Genomic DNA, 18,436 nt, shown 5'->3' with positions numbered 1-18,436 from the left:
TTTTTTAAAGACTCTTGCTATTTTGCATTTGACCCTATATGGTTCTTCCTTTTTCCTTCAGAAGGGGAGTAAGATGCATGTGCACGTGTGAGTGTGTGATCATGTGTGAGTAGTATCGCAGTGTGGGTAGGTGTTCAGCAAGGATGCAAATATTGTTTGATTATTTCTCTAAGGAGGTTGACTTTTAATTTCAGAGTCTCTCCAGGGACTGAGTGAAAGGATATCTGTGTCTGAGTGAGTGTGTAACTAAGAGGGGGGTTGTTGCCTGTGAGATGGTGTGAGAATAAATGTGTGTGAGAGACAGGGCGTGTTTAACTGGGGGGTTGGTGTGACTCAGAGTGTTCACAGCTGAAGCGGTGTCTGTGTGACTGAGCAAATGTTGGTGTGTATCTGAGAGAAAGTCTGTGGGGTTGTGTGAGCTCTGAGAATACTGAATGTGTCTGTGAGAACACAGGGTGTCCCTTAAGGTTCTGGTGTCCAGAGGCCAAGTCCCTGGAATTAGAGGAATTCTCTGGGGCCTAGGCTGGGTAGTAGGTATTTATCTGGCCCAGAGCCTCAGCATGACCCTGGAGGCCCCAGAGGCAGGTGGCATTGTGTTTCCCCGATGGAAAGCGTACCTCACTGGGGTGGGAGAGCTCTTTGCTGGGGCTAGCACAACTGGTGGTTGTGGTTGGGAGGAAGTAGGGTTGATTTCCGGAGATCCCAGGGAAGTGGGATGGCTCGGAAGGGCAGTGCCTTGGTCCAGCCTGGGTCATGGGGTGAGGTGAGCTGATGGGAGTGTGTGTGTGTGGGTGGGTGGGGGGACTGGAGGGGGGGCTGGGGCGGGGAGCAGAAGAGGAGGTGTTTAGGATGGAGACAGGAGCTGGGCTCAGTTGCACAGAGCACTGCCTTGGCTTGAACTCCCAGTCCGAGAGTGACCTTGTCACAGTGGCAGACTGAGGGTCAGAGCGGGACCTAGTTACTTAGCTGGATCCCTGGGAGTTCCACTCTTCATTCTAGTATATGGAGCCATGGAATGTCAGAGCTTAACCTCTGTTGTCGTTGAAGCCAACCTCCTCATTCTGTAGATAAGGACTCCAAGGCCAGAGGATGGGACTGGTTCAAGGTGACCAGCCAGTCAGGGACTAGGCTGGCCCCATCCCGGTCTCTGGTGACTTCCTACCACAGAGGGCTCCCAGTAAGACCCTATTTCTCCTCACTCCTGCCTCCTGGCTCTTCACCCTCTGGCCTCGGTATTTACCTTTCACCTTTCCTTCTGTCACCTCCCTTGAACCTTTCCTCCCTGCCCCACTTCTACTCCTGCCCTAGGCGCTGGAATCCCGAGCCGAGTCGTCTCCCTCTCTACATCCTCCCGCCCCGCCCTCTCCGTCCAGCTCCCCTCTCTTCTCCATCACTTCCTCTTCCCCTCCTCCTCTCCTTTGTCCCTCCCTCCCTGGCTCCCTTCCCCCGCTGCTGGTGGCCGGCCCGCCCCTCCCCGGGCATTGGTGGCTGCTCGCAGCCTCGCTGCTAACTGCTCAGAGCCTGGAGCCGGCGGCGCGGGAGGTCGGCCCGCCCCCTCAAAGGCCCGGGGCGGGCCGGCGACCTGGAAGGCCCGAGCTAGCGGGGGCGAGCGCTCCGGAGGTCCGGGTTTGGCGGTGAGTCCTCAGCGCCGGCCGGCCGCAGCCCCCAGGCAGAGGGGCGTGGAGAAGCCCGGGTTGGGAGGGGCGTCTGGGGGTGGGGTGAGAGGAGGGGGATGGGGTCTTGGGCCCCTTTTTGGGAGCTTGAGGCAGTGAGACTCTATTGTGTGTGAGCCCTGAACATTTCTGGGGGAGAGGTTTGGGCTTGGAGCCGCTGCTCGCGAGGCAGACTTCATCTTCCCCAGCGCTAGGCAGTCCGCTCCGTGGGACCTGCCTCCGGATGGCGTTGAGGGGTCTTGGTTACAATAAGGGGAGCCTGTGTTATGGCTGAGAGGGGTCTCTGGTGGAAAAGGCCAAGGCCCTTCCTCCCATCTTCCCGTCCCCCCAGCTTCCCTTTGGCCAGTCCATTCTATTTGTGTGGCCAGCAGGGCAGTGACTGTTGCTCTGTGAGTGTGTGAGCATGTATGCCCATGTCTGTGTGAGTCTGTGTGTTTCTAGGAGTGTGTATGTGTATGAGCCTGTATGAAAATGTGTTTCTGTGTGGTGTTTCCCCTCTGCATCTCTCAGAGAAGGGATCCACCCTCTCCTTTGCCCTGTTTTTTCCCTCCAGTTGTGCAGCTCTTCCACCCACCTGCACACATCGGGGCCCTGAGCCCCTTTGGGGTTGGAGGGCATGGACCACAACTTTGCCTGGGTGAGAAGGGGTTCTTGGCTTTCCTGAGTGGGCTAACCTTTGGAGGTGTGGGGCAGGAGTGGTCAGAGAGGAGGTTTCTTCCCAGAAATAGGCTGGTCAGGCCCCTGGGGGCATGGGACCAGAGTTGGGGCAATGCCTGGGGCCCCTGAGTGCAAATAGAAAGTTAATTTGGGCAGGAGCTGGGCTGCTTTCAGTCCTGCTGCCCTCCTGCCTGCTCTATTAATACAGATCCAGTTCTGCTGCCTGGCATCACCTATTTATAGCCCAGAGGCAGCATAGCCACACCCCCTGTGTGGAGGAGGGTGAGGGGCAGAGGAGGGGGTGGGGAACTCACAGCTGTAGAAGCCAAGGCTGAGGGTCCCTACGTGTCCACAGCCTCCTTGGGTGGGCCTGGCATTGATGGGCTGGAATCCACCCAGACTCCCCACCTCCTTCCCAGCCTGGACTGTGTGATCAGGCTCCTGATTCCCCCTCAGCAACCACCCCCAATCAATCTAGGGTTGAGTAGGTCTGTCTAGACCCTGTGAACTCATCATTAATTAGCTTGTTAAATGGCTGAAAGGAGAGGGAGGGGCCTGGCAGGGCTCTTTCTGAAACAGCTGTGGTTGTAATTAGGTGGACAGTGTGGTTGGCTATTATTTATTCTGGTTATGATTACTCTGGGATCAGCTCCTCTGATTGGTGGCTTGGCAGGGAAGGCTCCCCCTTCTCCTAACCACCCATCAACCTCTAGAATTGTTGGTGCCCGCCTGCCGGGGAGGGCCTGTGGATGTGCCAAAGAAGTGGGTAGCTTTGTCCACTACGGTTATCTGCCAAAGGCTTCTCAGCCTGCTAGCCCCGCCCCCCACGGCAATGCCCTGGGTTCCAGCAACAGGCTCCTGAGCTCAGTGGGGGGCCTGCCAAGGTACCTACGTGGCCTGGGATGCCCCATGCCTTCATGGCCTGCCTGAACTGAACTGTCTCAGCGTCCAGGAATGTGGGCTTCTTTGCCAGTCTTAGCTGAGACTGGCATGAAGCTTGGGGCACCAAGTGGCACCAGATTGGGTAGACAGGAGCCTGGGGCCAGGGGCCGGGGTATGGACAAATTGGAAGGGTGGGTGGTAGAGAGCACCACGGCTCTGGCTTCTCCCAACATAGCATCTTTTGCAGGAGCCCTTGAGCACCTTGTGTGGCCAGGAGGAGGAGTTCTGCCAACCAGGCTTAAGTGCCTGTAGGCACACCTGCTGCTGTGCACACTCCTAGTGCCACTGGCTACATTTTCTGGCTCCCACATACCCTCCCCCCTCCATGCACTCACACTTCCTGGGCAGGACTGGGCTTGTGTCTACTGCCTGGAAATGTGCTTGGCTGAGGCTGGGCCTTTTGGCCTAGGCTTGGCTACATTCCAGGGGAGACCAAGGAGCAGGAAGATGTCAGGCCAGAGGGTGCTTTATCAGAGAGAAAGAGGGTGGTCGCCACTCCCTACTGTCAGAGAGGGTGGCAATTCTCCTAAGACCGCACGACGACAAAAGGAGTTGGAGCCAGGAAGCAAATTTTGGTGCCCGCGGGGGCATCTGACTGATCCATGGTTTTTCCCTGTCCCCCATCTCAGAGCTTTTTTGTGATCCTGGAAGTTGCTGCCTCTCAAAGGGTGCTGACCCTTCCACTCACGGGGCAGATAGGTGCATCATGGGTCCAGGTTGAGTTGGGGGGACATGGGTATCCATGTTCTCTGAAGAATCTTCTCCGTTTTCAGAGCACTTGCACATACACTGTTGCATTAACTCTGCAAGGTCAGTGGTATTGTCTTCATTTTTCTAATGAGAGAACTAGACTCAGGGAGGTGAAGTGACTTCACCCAAAGATCTCACAGCTAGTAAGAAGAAAAGTTAGGATTAGGACTCGCATCTTGGGACTCACAAACCAGTGTGCTTTGCACTCTGCCCTGTGCTGTGGAGCTCTGCTGGTTCCCATCTCAAGCACAAGTACGGTCAGGTGTGGACTGTGTGACCACTGTGAGTGCAGGGGGGATGGCTCTTTGGAACCTGGGGTGAGTCTGCTATTGCTGCAAGGTCAGGGTTGCTTCAGCCCTGCCTGCCCTTCCAAGTGTTTGCTTTCTCCACAGGCTGCATGTTGTGCCTGGGTCAGTCCACCTTCCTCCGCTTTAACCACCCGGCTGAAGCCAAGTGGATGAAGAGCATGATTCCAGCAGGGGGCCGGGCTCCTGGGCCGCCCTACAGTCCTGGCCCAGGTAGGTACCCAGTTGGGGCAGGGGATTGGGTTGATGGTACCTCCTGGACAGTCCTCCTCCTTGCCCACTCCAGTCATGCTTGTGGTGTCAGGGCAGGATAATACCCGTGATGTGGGCTTGCTGCCACCTGCCATGGGCTGCTGATGGAGAGTGCCAGGCAGTCTGGCCACTGGGAGAGATCCAAGAAGTGCTGCCTGGCTGGAATTGGGGAATCATGTGCTTGAGGGCTGGAGGGCTCTGCCAGCCTGTGTCCCACTGCCCTGGAAGATGCCACCTCAGTGTCTGTAACCCTGACTCTCTTGTGTCACCACGAGGGAACCTTACCCTTGAGAGTGACCTGAGGGGGCAGAAGGAAGCATTAGGTTGAACTCCTGTAAGCTCTGGTGTGTCCCACCTGCTGGTGATCGTGTCCTTGGGCCTTGCCCTGCCCCCAGGCCATGCCATGCCAGCCGATGACTCAGTGGAGCAGCTGCAGTTTGTGTGTGAATTATTGATCCCCAGAGGAGAATTGGTGATTGTCCCAGGGAACCAGCACAGCCCTCCTTAGCCCAGCGGCCTAGAAGGCAGGATGCAGACCAGGAGGCTGCCAGTGGGCCTACCACCCCAGACTTTGCACAGGCATTTAGATGGGCTGTGGCATGACAGGTGTCAACACGGTACTGGGGCAGGTGGACATGTATGTCAGGTATACCTAGCAGGGTGGCATCAGTGGCTTAAGTGGATACTCTGGGGAGCTGAGGAAAGATGGGTGGTCACTGGGATCACCAGCATCCATGGCAACCCCTCTGATTGTGGTCCCACACAATCTGTATAATTTTGGAACTAAACTCAATCTTGCAAAAACTTTCCCTTCTCCTCCTCCACTCCCCAGTCTTTTCTAGCTTCTTGGGTGCCCAGAAGCCTGGGTTCCCAGTCTACTTCTTGGTTAGCTTTACCTTGCCCCCACCCTAGCTTTGCATGCCACTCCCTCAGCTGTTTGGGGCAGTGGTTCCAGGGATTCCTGGTTGGTTGATGAGGACTGGGGCAGGGCAAAGGCAGGGTTTTGCTGGCGTGGCTTAATGGGCACTGAGCTGCACCTAGTTGCTGGCCAGCCTGGCTTCCAGGAACTAGCCATCAGTGCCAGGCCCCTCCCTTGCCTCTGATTGGACAAAGTGATGCAGTACACACCCCTCACTCAGCCCTGGAGGCTTTGTGTGTGTTTTTTCCTGGGTCTCGGCTGCTGTGTTGGGAGGCCTAATGTCCTATTAGACTGGGACTGCCCCCCCGGAACTTCTGGCCAGCTCCACAGCATGCCCCCATCCACTTTGCAGAATGTCCACCTGCCCTTCCTGAAGGAGAGGTATAGGAGGTTAGGGAAGCCAAGGCAAGGAGGAACCTAGTGTTGGGGTGAGTCAGTAACAACTAGGCCCAGAAATGCCTGGCATTGTTGCCAACTCTGTCCTAAATCGTAGAGTGTTAGAGCCAGAAGAGCTTTGCCCATCCTCTTCCTTTACAGAAAGGGAAACCGAGCCCAAGTGACTTGGGTAAGGTTGCACAGCAGGTCAGTGGCAGACCTGGCACTAGAACCCAGATCTCCTGGCTTTTTCTCCAGAACCTTTGCAGCCTCACTCTGCTAAGAAGAGGTGAGGGAGTGCCCTCACTCTTGAGCGTATGCAGCTCCCCGAAGTCGAAGACTAGGGCCTGAAGCATTTTTGCATTTCCTTTCAGTAGAATCAGAAAGCTTGGTGAATGGGAACCATACCCCACAGCCTGCAACCCGGGGACCCTCGGCCTGTGCCAGCCACAGTTCCCTCGTGAGCTCTATTGAGAAGGACTTGCAGGAAATCATGGACTCATTGGTGCTAGAAGAGCCTGGAGCTGCTGGCAAGAAGCCTGCTGCAACTTCCCCACTGTCACCGATGGCTAATGGTGGGCGCTACCTGCTGTCCCCCCCAACCAGCCCCGGCGCCATGTCTGTGGGCTCCAGCTATGAGAACACTTCTCCAGCTTTCTCTCCACTCTCGTCACCAGCCAGCAGTGGAAGCTGTGCCAGCCACTCACCCAGTGGGCAGGAGCCAGCACCTTCCATGCCTCCGCTGGTGCCTGCCCGTTCTTCCAGCTACCATCTGGCCCTGCAGCCCCCACAGTCCCGATCGAGTGGTGCCTGCTCCTCTGAGAGCCCCCGGCTGGGCAGGAAGGGGGGTCATGAGAGGCCATCCAGCCCTGGCCTCCGGGGTCTGCTGACAGATAGCCCTGCAGCCACTGTCTTGGCGGAGGCTCGCAGAGCCACTGAGAGCCCCCGGCTGGGTGGGCAGCTGCCTGTGGTGGCTATCAGCCTGAGTGAATACCCAGCTTCTGGTGCCCGCAGCCAACCCACCAGCATTCCTGGAAGCCCCAAGTTCCAGCCTCCAGTTCCTGCTCCCCGAAACAAGATTGGCACACTCCAAGATCGCCCTCCCAGCCCTTTCCGTGAGCCACCAGGCACCGAGCGGGTGTTGACAACCAGCCCCTCACGCCAGCTGGTGGGCCGAACATTTTCAGATGGGTCGGCCACCCGCACCCTGCAGCCTCCTGAGAGCCCTCGCCTGGGTCGGCGGGGCCTGGACAGTATGCGAGAACTCCCTCCCTTGAGCCCATCCCTGTCCCGACGGGCTCTCTCCCCCATGCCCGCCCGGACCACCCCAGATACTAAACTAACCAGGGAAGTGGCAGAGAGTCCCCGGCCCCGGCGCTGGGCAGCCCACGGGGCTTCACCAGAGGACTTCTCCCTGACGCTGGCGGCACGGGGCCGTAGGACACGAAGCCCCTCGCCCACACTTGGGGAGTCCCTGGCGCCTCGCAAGGGCAGCTTCAGCGGCAGGCTGAGCCCGGCCTACAGTCTGGGCTCTTTGACTGGGGCTTCACCCCGCCAGAGCCCCCGTACCCAGAGGAAGCTGTCCAGTGGGGACTTACGGGTGCCTGTCACTCGAGAGCGGAAAAATAGCATCACGGAGATTAGCGACAATGAGGATGACCTCCTGGAGTACCACCGGCGGCAGCGCCAAGAGCGGCTTCGGGAGCAGGAGATGGAGAGGCTGGTGAGCAGATGCCAGAGAGGCTGCCGACAGGCATGGCAGGGTCTCTGCCAGGGTGTGGGCAGGCCAGCTGGCAGAGTAGGAGGGGCCCATGGACAGGGCCTGAGCTTCTTGAGCTTCCCCACTTCCAGGATACACCATAGTGACCAGTATCTCAAGGTTCTGGTGCCCTAAAGAAGAACTTTATTTGTAGTTTCTAAGGCTTTATTTTAAATTTCTGCTAATTTTGCATTTATTCTGTAGCATAGCGTTTTTTTTTTTTTTGTGAGGAAGATCAGCCCTGAGCTAACATCTGATGCCAATCCTCCTCTTTTTTGCTGAGGAAGACTGGCCCTGGGCTAACATCCGTGTCCATCTTCCTCTACTTTATATGGGATGCTGCCACAGCGTGGCTCGACGAGCAGTGTGTTGGTGCGCGCCCGGGATCCGAACCGGTGAACCCCGAGCTGCCGCAGCGGACCGTGCACACTTAATCGCTTGCACCACCAGGCCAGCCCCAAGCATTTGTTTTAATATATAAATTAAGTTTCACATTATTTACCTGAATACAAGGAAGCTCTAGGAAAACTCACAACATTTATGGTAAGGCCTTGCACCTCTCAGTTTGAGGAGCAGATCTCAGTGATGAGAAGGGTGAGGTCCAGAGAGGGAAGTGGGCTTGTCCAAAGTCACACAGCAAGTTCTGGCAGAGCTGGAATTGGAATCCAAGTCTCCTGTCTTTCCAAGTCTTATTCTTTACAAAAGCCTCTGGTCCTTCTTTCTTGCTTCTCTTTGGTCTCTATAAATGGGTGGGAGCTGCTCATCCTGGCCCATACAGGATCATCTGGGAATGTCAGTGGTAGGAAAGAGGAAGAGAACAGGATGGGCAGCCCCTGGCCTAATCTGGGCCTGCCTGTCTGATTATGATTGTGTGCATAGGCATGCGTGTTGGTGCATTTGGGGGCTGGGCGTGGCTCTGGGCAGCTGTCCTGGAGATGGCATCTGAGCTGGGTGGGGGCTGGGATTCCCCAGATAGCACAGGGAGCTCAAGGGGCTCTGGGTGGTGTGTATATACCCAAGCACACGTACAAGAGAATGGATTCTGCCCTCTCTCCCCTGTGAGCAGAAGAACGGGGTTCCTGGGGACCCAGGAACCCTGGGATTGGTTTGAGGAGGAGAATCAGAACTGAGGAGGTTTGTCTGGAGATGCTTTCATAAGAGGTTGAGACAGCTTTGGGTGAGGTGAGGCTGTGGGAGTGTGTTTGTCTTGGGTGGGGGAGAGATGAGGCAAGATCCTCAGTCTTTCCCATGGCTACATCTCTTCACTGTTTTTGCCTTGGCCTGGATGAGAATGCTTGGCCCACCCTGGGGCTTCATCCTGCAGAGGGGTCAGTGAGCCTGGTACAGGCAGAGTGGTGGTCCCAGCCTCCCCCAACTCCTCCATTCAGCTTCCTCACCCCCACCCCCATGCAAGAGCACACACCTCACCACCAGCCCTGACCTGCCCCACCTGCCACTTTAAATCTTGGAGGCTGCCCGCCCTGCCCCTCCCACCTCAACCAGGCTGCTTATCTGGGTCCCGGGGCAGGGGCGGGGTCACTGGCCCAGCCTCCTGGGCGCTGAGGCTCTGTTCCTGGTTTTTTTTTTTGCCATGGAACTGGGCAAGCAGCAGGAGGGAAGCTGGGTAAGTGTCTGGGGGGTCATGGCCAACTGTATGTGGTGAGAGACACCTGAGGTTGAGGGATCCCAGAGAGCCAATGGGAGCCTGGGGGAGGCTTCAAAGCAGGGGTGTTCTGAATGGGAGAAGGGGACACAGACCGGGCGCATGACTGTACTGTCCCTCCTTCACCTCCTAGGCCCCCGAGAGGTATCTGAGTGGGCTGTGTGTGGGGAGGGGGCGGATTAAGTGGTAGGGCCAAGGAGCACTCACCCCTGGGCCTAGGCACTCAAGTGCTGGCAACAGCCCACCCTGCTTGGAAGGAGCTGAGGGCTGCCTGTGAGTGTCTTGGAGTTGAGGTGGGCATGAGGAGGACTATGTCCTGGTTCTGTCTGGCAGGGTGTATACATGCTGAGCACATCTTTGTGTGAAACTGTCAGGTCCCTGTGGGCCTGTGGATCTGTTTCCAGCCCTGTCTGTGTCAGTGCCCACCTGTCTGTATGCTAGACTGTGTTTATCTGTGCGAGTGTGCGTCAGTGTGCATTTGTGCATGTCAGGGCTGGTGTCTTTGTGTGTATCTGCCTGTTAATGCAGGCCCAGAGCACATGTGTCCTTGTGTGTCAGTGCTGGTGTGCGGGGATGTCTCTGTGTGCCCTTGTGTCTGTGGATCTATGTGTATCCATGTCGCAAAGAGCACCTGAGTGTTTGTGTCTCATTGTGGTCTTTAGTGTGCTTACCAGTGTGTGTCTGGGTTGTCCCTGTGTGTCCACGAGGAAGCCCACTCTGGGATAGAATGAGAAGGGAAAGGAAACAGGAAGATGGGAGGGGTGAGCCACTTGGGCAGGTGGCACAACAGCTTGGTTCCTCCTGCCCACTTCTGGGGCATCCTCCTTCCCTCTGCCTCCTCAGACCTTGGGGTTGGGGCTCTCCTGACTTGATTCTGAGCCCCGAGCCCCTAGTGTCCTACTTCCCTCTTCTGTCAGGATACTGTGCCTGGCTCTAGCCTCACCAGGTCCCAGCCTCTTCCCCCTCATGCTCTGCTCTGTCCACCCTCCCCAGGAACGCCAGCGCCTGGAGACCATCCTGAACCTGTGTGCCGAATACAGCCGGGCTGATGGGGGACCTGAGGCCGGGGAGCTGCCCAGCATTGGAGAGGCCACTGCAGCACTAGCGCTGGCAGGCCGGAGGCCCTCACGAGGCCTTGCAGGGGCCACTGTGGCCTCTGGGCGGAGCAACGAGGAGCCTGGAGGTGCCACCCAACGCCTATGGGAGAGCATGGAACGCTCAGATGAGGAAAATCTCAAGGAGGAGTGCAGCAGCACTGAGAGCACCCAACAGGAGGTGGGATGTGGCGGGGTGAGCAGGATGAGGGGGCTGGGGTCAGACCTGCTAGGAGGCAGAAGAGGCAGCCTTGTGTGGTGGATACTAAGTCCCAGTGAGGGGGATGTAATTGAAGGATCAACTTCAATTCGTGTAGAAATGAGGAGGCAAGGAAGAGAGGCAGGTGTTGATGCATTTCCCAAGCTATAAATATGCTTTATGACCTGCCTTTCCTTGGAGCCCCACCCAGGCCTGGCACTCAGTGGTAAATCTTTATTCCACTTAGTTGAGCCTGTATTGTTCGCCTTGCAGGGAGGGGAATTTGCCTCCTATCTTAGTCTAGCTACCCCTTCCAAGTGCCCTGAGGAATGGGGATCCATTCTCTTAGTCTCATCCTGGAAGGTTCTAGGCTTCCTCAGCTGATGGCTTCCCTGTCCTCCAGCATGAAGATGCACCTGGCACTAAGCTCCAGGGAGAGGTGCTGGCCCTGGAAGAGGAGCGGGCTCAGGTGCTGGGGCGAGTGGAGCAGCTCAAGGTCCGCGTGAAGGAGCTGGAGCAGCAGCTGCAGGAGTCAGCCCGAGAGGTAAGCCACGAGTGCCCTGGCTGGACTCTTCCCCAGGCAGAATGAAGGCCCCCAGAGTGACCTGAGTCCAGTTGCCTTGACTGGCCTTGATGTGGACCCTGGTGTTGCCCCCAGGCTGAAATGGAGCGGGCGCTGCTGCAGGGGGAAAGGGAGGCAGAGCGGGCACTGCTGCAGAAGGAGCAGAAGGCGGTAGATCAGCTGCAGGAGAAGCTGGTGACCTTGGAGACGGGCATCCAAAAGGAAAGGGACAAGGTAACCCACAGCTGGCCTGGCTCAGTGCTGGGTACCAGTGGCTTGGGAGAGGAGAAATACCTTCTCTGGGGCCCCTTACCCTTTACTTCATCATCCATCCTGCAGACTGGGTGGTCTCTATGCCCCTCCAGAGGCAGGAGGCCTTGTCTTCTGTGGAAGGTACCAGTGTGGAGGACACTGCCAGGGGCTGGGCTGGTGTCTGGGGTTTCCTCTCTGTGGGTCTCTGTGCTATCTCTGGGTGCCTGGGTGCCTGCCATTCTGGGCCCTTCATGGCCCTTCTAGGAAGTGCCAAAGCCCCTTCTTGTGCAGTGAGCACTGCCCGGGGGACTGGTGCTGGGTGATTCAGGTTTGGGTGCCTCCATCTGGAGAACATCTCCCTCTAAGCATGCCTCAGATGCTCAGGACCTGGTCTTTGGGAGATGGCCCTCAGGACTCTGCTTCACCTGAGCCTTCAGGATCTGCAGCTTCCCGTCCCAGATGGTCCCAGCTCCTGCCCCTGCCCCTTTCAGATTTCGTGCCAGCCTGCAAGGGCTGCTCCATCCCACAGGGGCTGTGCCAGCCATGCCCAAGATGTGCAACAACGTGCCAAAAGCTCTGAAGTGGAGAGGGGCCATCTATTTCTGGACTTGACAGTATTATTCCAAGAATTAATTTTCCTTCTGGATTTTTTGAGAGTGTCTTCCTCCTGCCCCTCAATTTTGAAGCTCTTAAAAATTCTTTGACCTCCCCATTTTTTTTTTGAGCTTTGACTCTGGCCCCCGAAACCACACTCCCAAATTCTGTGCCAAATTAACTCCATGCTTATAAACCAGGCCTGCACTAACGCCCCCTCTAATCACTGTCCTGGGCTCTCTGCATGCCCCTAACTACCAGTGCCACCCAGGCAGGGCTGAGCCCTGCCTGCTTTTGCACTAACTCCATGGGCACCTCTGTGCCCTTGGTCTCTCCCCTCTAATGCTGCCTCCTTCCTTTCTTGGTGGGGGACCCCAGGGTTTTGATCAGAAAGGAATGGGCAAGGGGCACAGCTCAACTTTACTCAATAGGGCATTGGCAGAAGTGGTACAAGGTTGGCGGAGATGCTTGGCTGAGGAGCTTCTCAGCCTGAAGAACTCCTCTTATTTTTGAAAGAACCTGGGTGCTCCTTTCACAGACTGTTGACAGTTTCCTGCATAGCAGGGAGAGGCAGGCTGTCCTCCAGCTATCTGCCTCCCTTCCCTCCAGAGCAGAGGAGTAAAGAGGTCCAGTTGTGGTGGCATGGCCTGTGGAGGGCTTGGGCAGGGGCTCTCTGCCACACAGTGGCTACCCCTCCTAGCTTTCCCCTGGGGCTTTCCAAATTCAGATACCCCAGCCAGAGGGTGGGAATGGCTGGGCCTCTCCCCCTCTCCTGCCCCTGAGCCATCCAGAACATTGGGTATTGTAAAATCTGAGTCCAAGGATGGGGAAGTGCTTGGGCCCCAGAAGCTGGCCTGATCAGGTCCTCCTCTCCAGGGATGGGGAGAGGGATGAGATGGAAGGGGGGTGGGGCCAGGGTTCAACATAGGAATTTACTCCCAGGGTGAAGCTCAGCATTTCAGAAGGAACCTGCCTAACCTCATTTCTCATTGACCTGGCATTGCCTGGAGGCCTGGACTTTGCCTTCTCTCTGGGCCCAGTTACTTGAGGTGGTGGTGGTGATGGTGGTGGTGGTGTTGGCGGTGGTGGTGGGGAAGGTTCACTTAGCTTCCCTCTCCAGTTCCCAGCCCATGGCCCCACTCTGGCTTTGGAATCAGTAATCACAGTTTCTCCTCTGCCTGTCCTTCGGAGGGGTGACTCATCAGCTCCTCCCTTTGTCCCCCTTCCTGCCCTCAGAGGTGTCATCTTGCCCCAGACAGAGCCATCCACCTCCTCTCTGTACCCACTCCTGGGGCTCCTATTACCATGGCAACGGACAACTAATTGCAACCCTCATCCTGCTGAAGTTCAGCCTGCAGTGCCAGCACCCCACCCCCACCCTGGGCAGGACGGAGGGAGGCCGAGGGGGTTGGGCTGGGGTCCCCTCTGCTGCACCGCTGTAGCTTTAACATCCTCAGCTCCCGATTCACACCCAAACCCTGGATTTAACCCTTATCTCCTATCTCTACCCTTTTTCCCAGGGTTAAATTTTGGTCTCTGGACAGTGGAAGAGGGGGAGGAACAGGAACTAGAGGCTCTGTGTTTGTGATGTGGAACCAGCTGTGGCCTTGACTGGTTTGGAGAGAAAACAGAGGGCCTTTTCTTAGGACCTACCCTAACGTTTCTACTGCAAGGGACTCCAAGAGACCAAAATTTCTGCCTGGGACCCACACCTCTGCCTGTGTTACACCATGTCTTGCACCTCTGAGTCCTGTGTCTCCCACTCTTCACCTCTTCCCTCCTGTTTTCCCTTTCTACTCTTCTTTCTCCTCTCCCGGTTGTTCTCTTTTATTCCTCGCCCCTTTTTCGCTTCCCCCTCACCCCCATTTCTGCTCGCCCTTTCTCTCTCTCCCGCCCCCGCCACCCCTCCCATTGCTGCTGCTGCCTGCCGGGCCGGAGTTGAGGAGTGTGTGTTCTGTTTCTCCCTTGTGCCCCGCCCTCTCCCTCCCCCTCCCGCCGACCAGGAGAGGGCGGAGCTGGCCGCGGGACGGAGGCACCTGGAGGCCCGCCAGGCGCTCTACGCTGAGCTCCAGACGCAGCTCGATAACTGCCCCGAGTCAGTGCGGGAACAGTTACAGGAGCAGCTGAGAAGGGTCAGTTTCACCAGCTCCCCTTCCCCGGCCCCCGAGGGCCACCCGCCCAGAAGAGAGGAGAACGGTGGGACGGGACCACCTGGGCCCTGCAGTACCTGCTGGACACCAGGGTTGGTGCTGTGGCTTGGAGGGGACAGGGAAGGATGGGGGAGGTGTTGATTTTCTCCTTTCTGCTACTCCAGACAGTGATGCCCACGAAAGGGGCAAAGCTAAGCAGAGGAAAGGGGGTTGGGTGGGGGCAGGTCCCTTCCCCTATTTCCCTGGGTCCAGCCCCCAGGCCCTCTTCCAGGCCCGGAGTGGTATTTCCAGCACCACCCAACCCCCTTTGTCACTGTCGTTCAAGGAGGCAGAGGCCCTGGAGACTGAGACAAAGCTCTTTGAGGACTTGGAGTTCCAGCAGTTGGAGCGGGAGAGCCGCGTGGAGGAAGAACGTGAGCTGGCAGGCCAGGGGCTGCTCCGGAGCAAGGCTGAGTTGCTCCGCAGCATCACAAAGAGGAAGGTGTGTCCCACCCCATTCCCTGCTGCTTGGTACCCAGTGCCGGGTGGGGGTTGGAGGCCAATGACCTGGGTTTGAATCTCCGTTGATGACCTCATGAAAGTTAACTTCACCTTTGTGAGCCTCAGTTTTCTCATCTGTAAAATGAGAACAATAGCAGGCTGTTGTGAGAATTAAACAAGATGATATATGCAAAGGCAGCATAGGATATGATCATAGTGAGCACTCACGAACCATAGCCAACCATAACGTAGCCATAATTCTTAAGTCCTGACTCCCCTCAGTGTTCCAGTGGAAAGTGGATTGGCCTCACATTTGAAGCTGGGCACTGGCTAGGCAGGGAAGTGAAAGATGGAGATGGAGGAGGAGGAGGCTTGTTCCTGCCTTTGTAGAGCTCTCTGACTGATGGAAGTGCTGAGACACATACAGAGACCTGAGATCTGGATATTACAGCCTGCCAGGGGTCCTAGAAAGGGCATCACATGGGTTTCAGCCCTGACTCAGCTGAGCCATAAAACAAGGGGATTGGGTATCATATCCTGGCCAGCTCTGGAGCCCCAGGTGCTATGATTATCTGCTCCTGATCCCAGCCAGATCAAGACAGGGTGATGGGGCAGAGGTGTGTGTGTGAGGGTGGGGAGTAAAATTGGGAGTAGTCTTGTGTTAAGCAAGGGTTAGGAAGATGTCGGGGAGGAGAATGGGAAGAATGGCCCAGGCGGCTCACACACCCCTGGCTGACACTTGCATGTCTGCGCACATACATGCATGCATGTGCAGTTTGCCTGGCTAGGAGATGAGGGCAGTGAGATCAGGGGAGGGGTGTCAGCAAGTGGTGAGTTGGGGGCTTGACGGCTAGCCTGAGTTTGGTGGTAAGAAGGGAGCTGCTGGACCTCCTCCTGAGTCCAGATCCCTTGCTTCTCTCCCTGAGCTGCTCTGCCTTATGAGTGCATCCATTTCCAGATGTGAGGCAGATGAAAGGATGGAAGAAAATGAGCATTTCCCAAGCACGTGGATGTGTGCCAGGAGGCTTTCTTGGGTTGTCTCATGCTGACCTTAGGATGCTCTCACAAGGCTGGCACTCTTTTTTTTTTTTTTTTTTGTGAGGGAGGTCAGCCCTGAGCTAACATCCGTGCTAATCCTCTTCTTTTTGCTGAGGGAGACCAGCTCTGAGCTAACATCTACTGCCAATCCTTCTCCTATTTTTTTCTTCCCCAAAGCCCCAGTAGATAGTTGCATGTCATAGTTGCACATCCTTCTAGTTGCTGTATGTGGGATGCAGCCTCAGCACGGCTGGAGAAGCGGTGCGTCGGTGCGCGCCCGGGATCCGAACCTGGGCCGCCAGTAGCAGCGCGCGCGCACTTAAACGCTAAGCCACGGGGCCGGCCCCAAGGCCGGCACTCTTATCCTCATTTTAGCTACACGGAAACAAGGGCTCAGAGAAGCAACATATTTGCCCCAAACTTCCCAGCTTATAAGCTTCAGAGTCACAATTGGAACTCAGGCCTGCCTGGCCCCAAAGCCCGTGTTCCTTCCACTGTCCTGCGCTGGGGCTGGGGGCTGGCAGTTCTCCAGCCTCTTTCTCTTTTCTTCTGGAGAGAACGCAACAGGGAGCCTTAGATCACCTAATCCCATTCCTTTGAGGTCCTGGTGTGTATAAGCTCCAGGGAGTTCAGGAGGGGTTGGCACTATTGGACTCCTATTCCTTCCTCCCCATGCCCACCCTGGCCCCTAGGAGCTCAGCTGCTGGGACCCCGGGGTCACATACTTCCCTGTGCTGCTCCTCTTGAGCTTTGCTCAGCTTCCATTCCCTGCTCCCCAGTGTCCCACCCGCCCCAGGCTCCCCTCTCCACTCTGCTCTGGTTCAAAGTGGTTCAGAGTATGACTTTGAAGTCTAGTTCTAATCCTAGCTCTACCACTTACTAGCTAAGATACCTTAGCTCCTAAATATGTCAGTGTTCTTATCAGTAAAATAAGCATAAAGGCATCTGGCTCATAATAGGGTTAAATGTGGTAACAAATGCAAAGCATTTAGCAGAGTTCTTGGGTCCTAACAGGTTCCCAGTAAATAGCAGATCTTGCTGTGAGGATTACTGCCTGGTCTGCTTTAGTCTTTACTTGGGCTGACCCCAGTTTTAGGACAGCTCCCTTCTTCCCCACCTCCTCTCCTATGTCTTGTTCTTAAAGGTAGTGGTTTAAGGCTGCCTCTTTCAGGAAGCCCTCCTGGGATTAACCCAGCGCATTTCCTCCAGCCCCCATCCTTCTCTCTCACTTATTATCTTTTCATTTCCTTTTAGCACATCATTGTTGAGCCAGGCACTGAGCTAAACTGTATTGGGGATATGGAGACAGACACTGGCCCTGCCCTTGGATCTGACAGCCTGGGTGGGGTGGTGGTAATGGAGATATATATTCACAAGTTAACAATAAAACAAGGCAAATGGTGATACAGAATAATTTGAGCGCAGAGGAAGGAGCAAAGAAATTGGTGATCAAGAAAGATGTTGGAGAGAAGATAGCATCCGGTCTGGTCTTGGAGGATAAGTAAGCTCTTGAGGGGTGAAGACAGGGACATCCTGGGCTAAGGGAACAGAATAAGAGAGGCCTGGAAGTGTGCAGCGGCACAGCTGAGCGTCCAACACGGCCAAGCTGAGAGCACGGAGGGCTCAGGTTGGGAGGGGAGCTGGACAGTGTAGGCCCAGTTCCAGGAGTCCTTGAATGCCGGCTTAGGAGTTGATGCTTCATCTTATGAGTAATGAGGAGTCACTGAAAGATTTTGAAGAGAGGAGTGATCTAACCTTACTGGTGGAGTTTTTTTTTTTTTTTGTGAGGAAGACCAGCCCTGAGCTAACATCTGATGCCAATCCTCTTCTTTTTTCCTGAGGAAGCTTGGCCCTGAGCTAACATCCGTGCCCATCTTCCTCCTCTTTATATGGGATGCTGCCACAGCATGGCCTGACAAGCAGTGTGTTGGTGCGCGCCCGGGATCCGAACCGGCGAACCCTGGGCCGCCGCAGCCGAGGGCGCGCGCTTAACCGCTTGCGTTACTTGTGGATTTTTAAACAATTATTCAAGTAATATATATTCTTTTTAGAAAGATTAGAAAATTCAGATAAGCAAGCATCTGAAAACAAACCTCAAAGGCCATTTTAGGAAGCTATTTTGGCAGTGTGGAGTGGATCAGAACGTGGAGAGAGTGAGAGCAAGAGGCTTGTGAACGAGTCCAGACTGGGAAAGCAGAGGACCTGGATTTGAGTGGTGGCAGTGAGGGTGGGATCGGGGAATGGGGCAAGTGGAGAACTGTTTAGTGTATCCAGGATTCTGGACGTGTGGACTGTCAGGGTGGGGAGGGAGATTTGGGGACTTGGGTTCTGGCTGGTGTGCCTGGTGGCACAGGAGTCACTGGTCGAGGGAGGAGTGAGGGAAGGAGCTGACCATAGCAACCTTAGTTTTCCTGGGGAGAGTTGAGGCCAGCAGAATAGCTGATTGATTCCCTTCACCCAAGCCCAGGGTCTCTGGGCAGGACAGACAGCCAGGCCTCACCTTGGGCTCAGCCCTGTCTCTCCAGGGCCTGACTGACCACCACCACCATCTCCTCCAGGAGCGCCTGGCAGTCCTGGACAGTCAGGCCGGGCAGATCCGGGCCCAGGCCGTGCAAGAGTCGGAGCGCCTGGCCCGGGACAAGAATGCCTCCCTGCAGCTGCTGCAGAAGGTAGCCCCAGTCAGGTTGGGCTGGGGGATTAGGGTTGGGGAGGGGGTGGGGGAGTGGGAGGTGAGTGCAGATGGGTTGGGCTGGAGATTTGCTAGCCACGTGG

The 18,436-nt window shown here is 56.1% G+C and overlaps 1 protein-coding gene across 9 annotated transcripts in view; it reads left to right on the top strand.

The window, feature by feature from the left end:
* Positions 1–18,436, top strand: part of PHLDB1 (pleckstrin homology like domain family B member 1) — a 47,766-nt gene that overhangs the window by 11,341 nt on the left and 17,989 nt on the right. For 3 of the 9 annotated variants that reach the window (XM_058545068.1, XM_058545066.1, XM_058545069.1), the window contains exons 5-12: positions 4,415–4,540; positions 6,248–7,596; positions 10,289–10,570; positions 10,992–11,132; positions 11,247–11,384; positions 14,000–14,128; positions 14,472–14,627; positions 18,223–18,333. In XM_058545068.1, coding sequence (XP_058401051.1) covers positions 4,415–4,540; positions 6,248–7,596; positions 10,289–10,570; positions 10,992–11,132; positions 11,247–11,384; positions 14,000–14,128; positions 14,472–14,627; positions 18,223–18,333 — 2,432 coding nt within the window. Of the gene's footprint in view, positions 1–1,130; positions 1,635–1,817; positions 4,083–4,414; positions 4,541–6,247; positions 7,597–10,288; positions 10,571–10,991; positions 11,133–11,246; positions 11,385–13,999; positions 14,129–14,471; positions 14,628–18,222; positions 18,334–18,436 lie in introns of those variants that run through there. The other 6 variants (XM_058545071.1, XM_058545074.1, XM_058545073.1 and 3 more) reach the window with 5 other exon arrangements.

The sequence above is a fragment of the Diceros bicornis genome, chromosome 7, assembly GCF_020826845.1.
Source record: "Diceros bicornis minor isolate mBicDic1 chromosome 7, mDicBic1.mat.cur, whole genome shotgun sequence".
NCBI lineage: Eukaryota > Metazoa > Chordata > Mammalia > Perissodactyla > Rhinocerotidae > Diceros > Diceros bicornis.
This window is presented reverse-complemented; position numbering and strand designations above follow the sequence as displayed.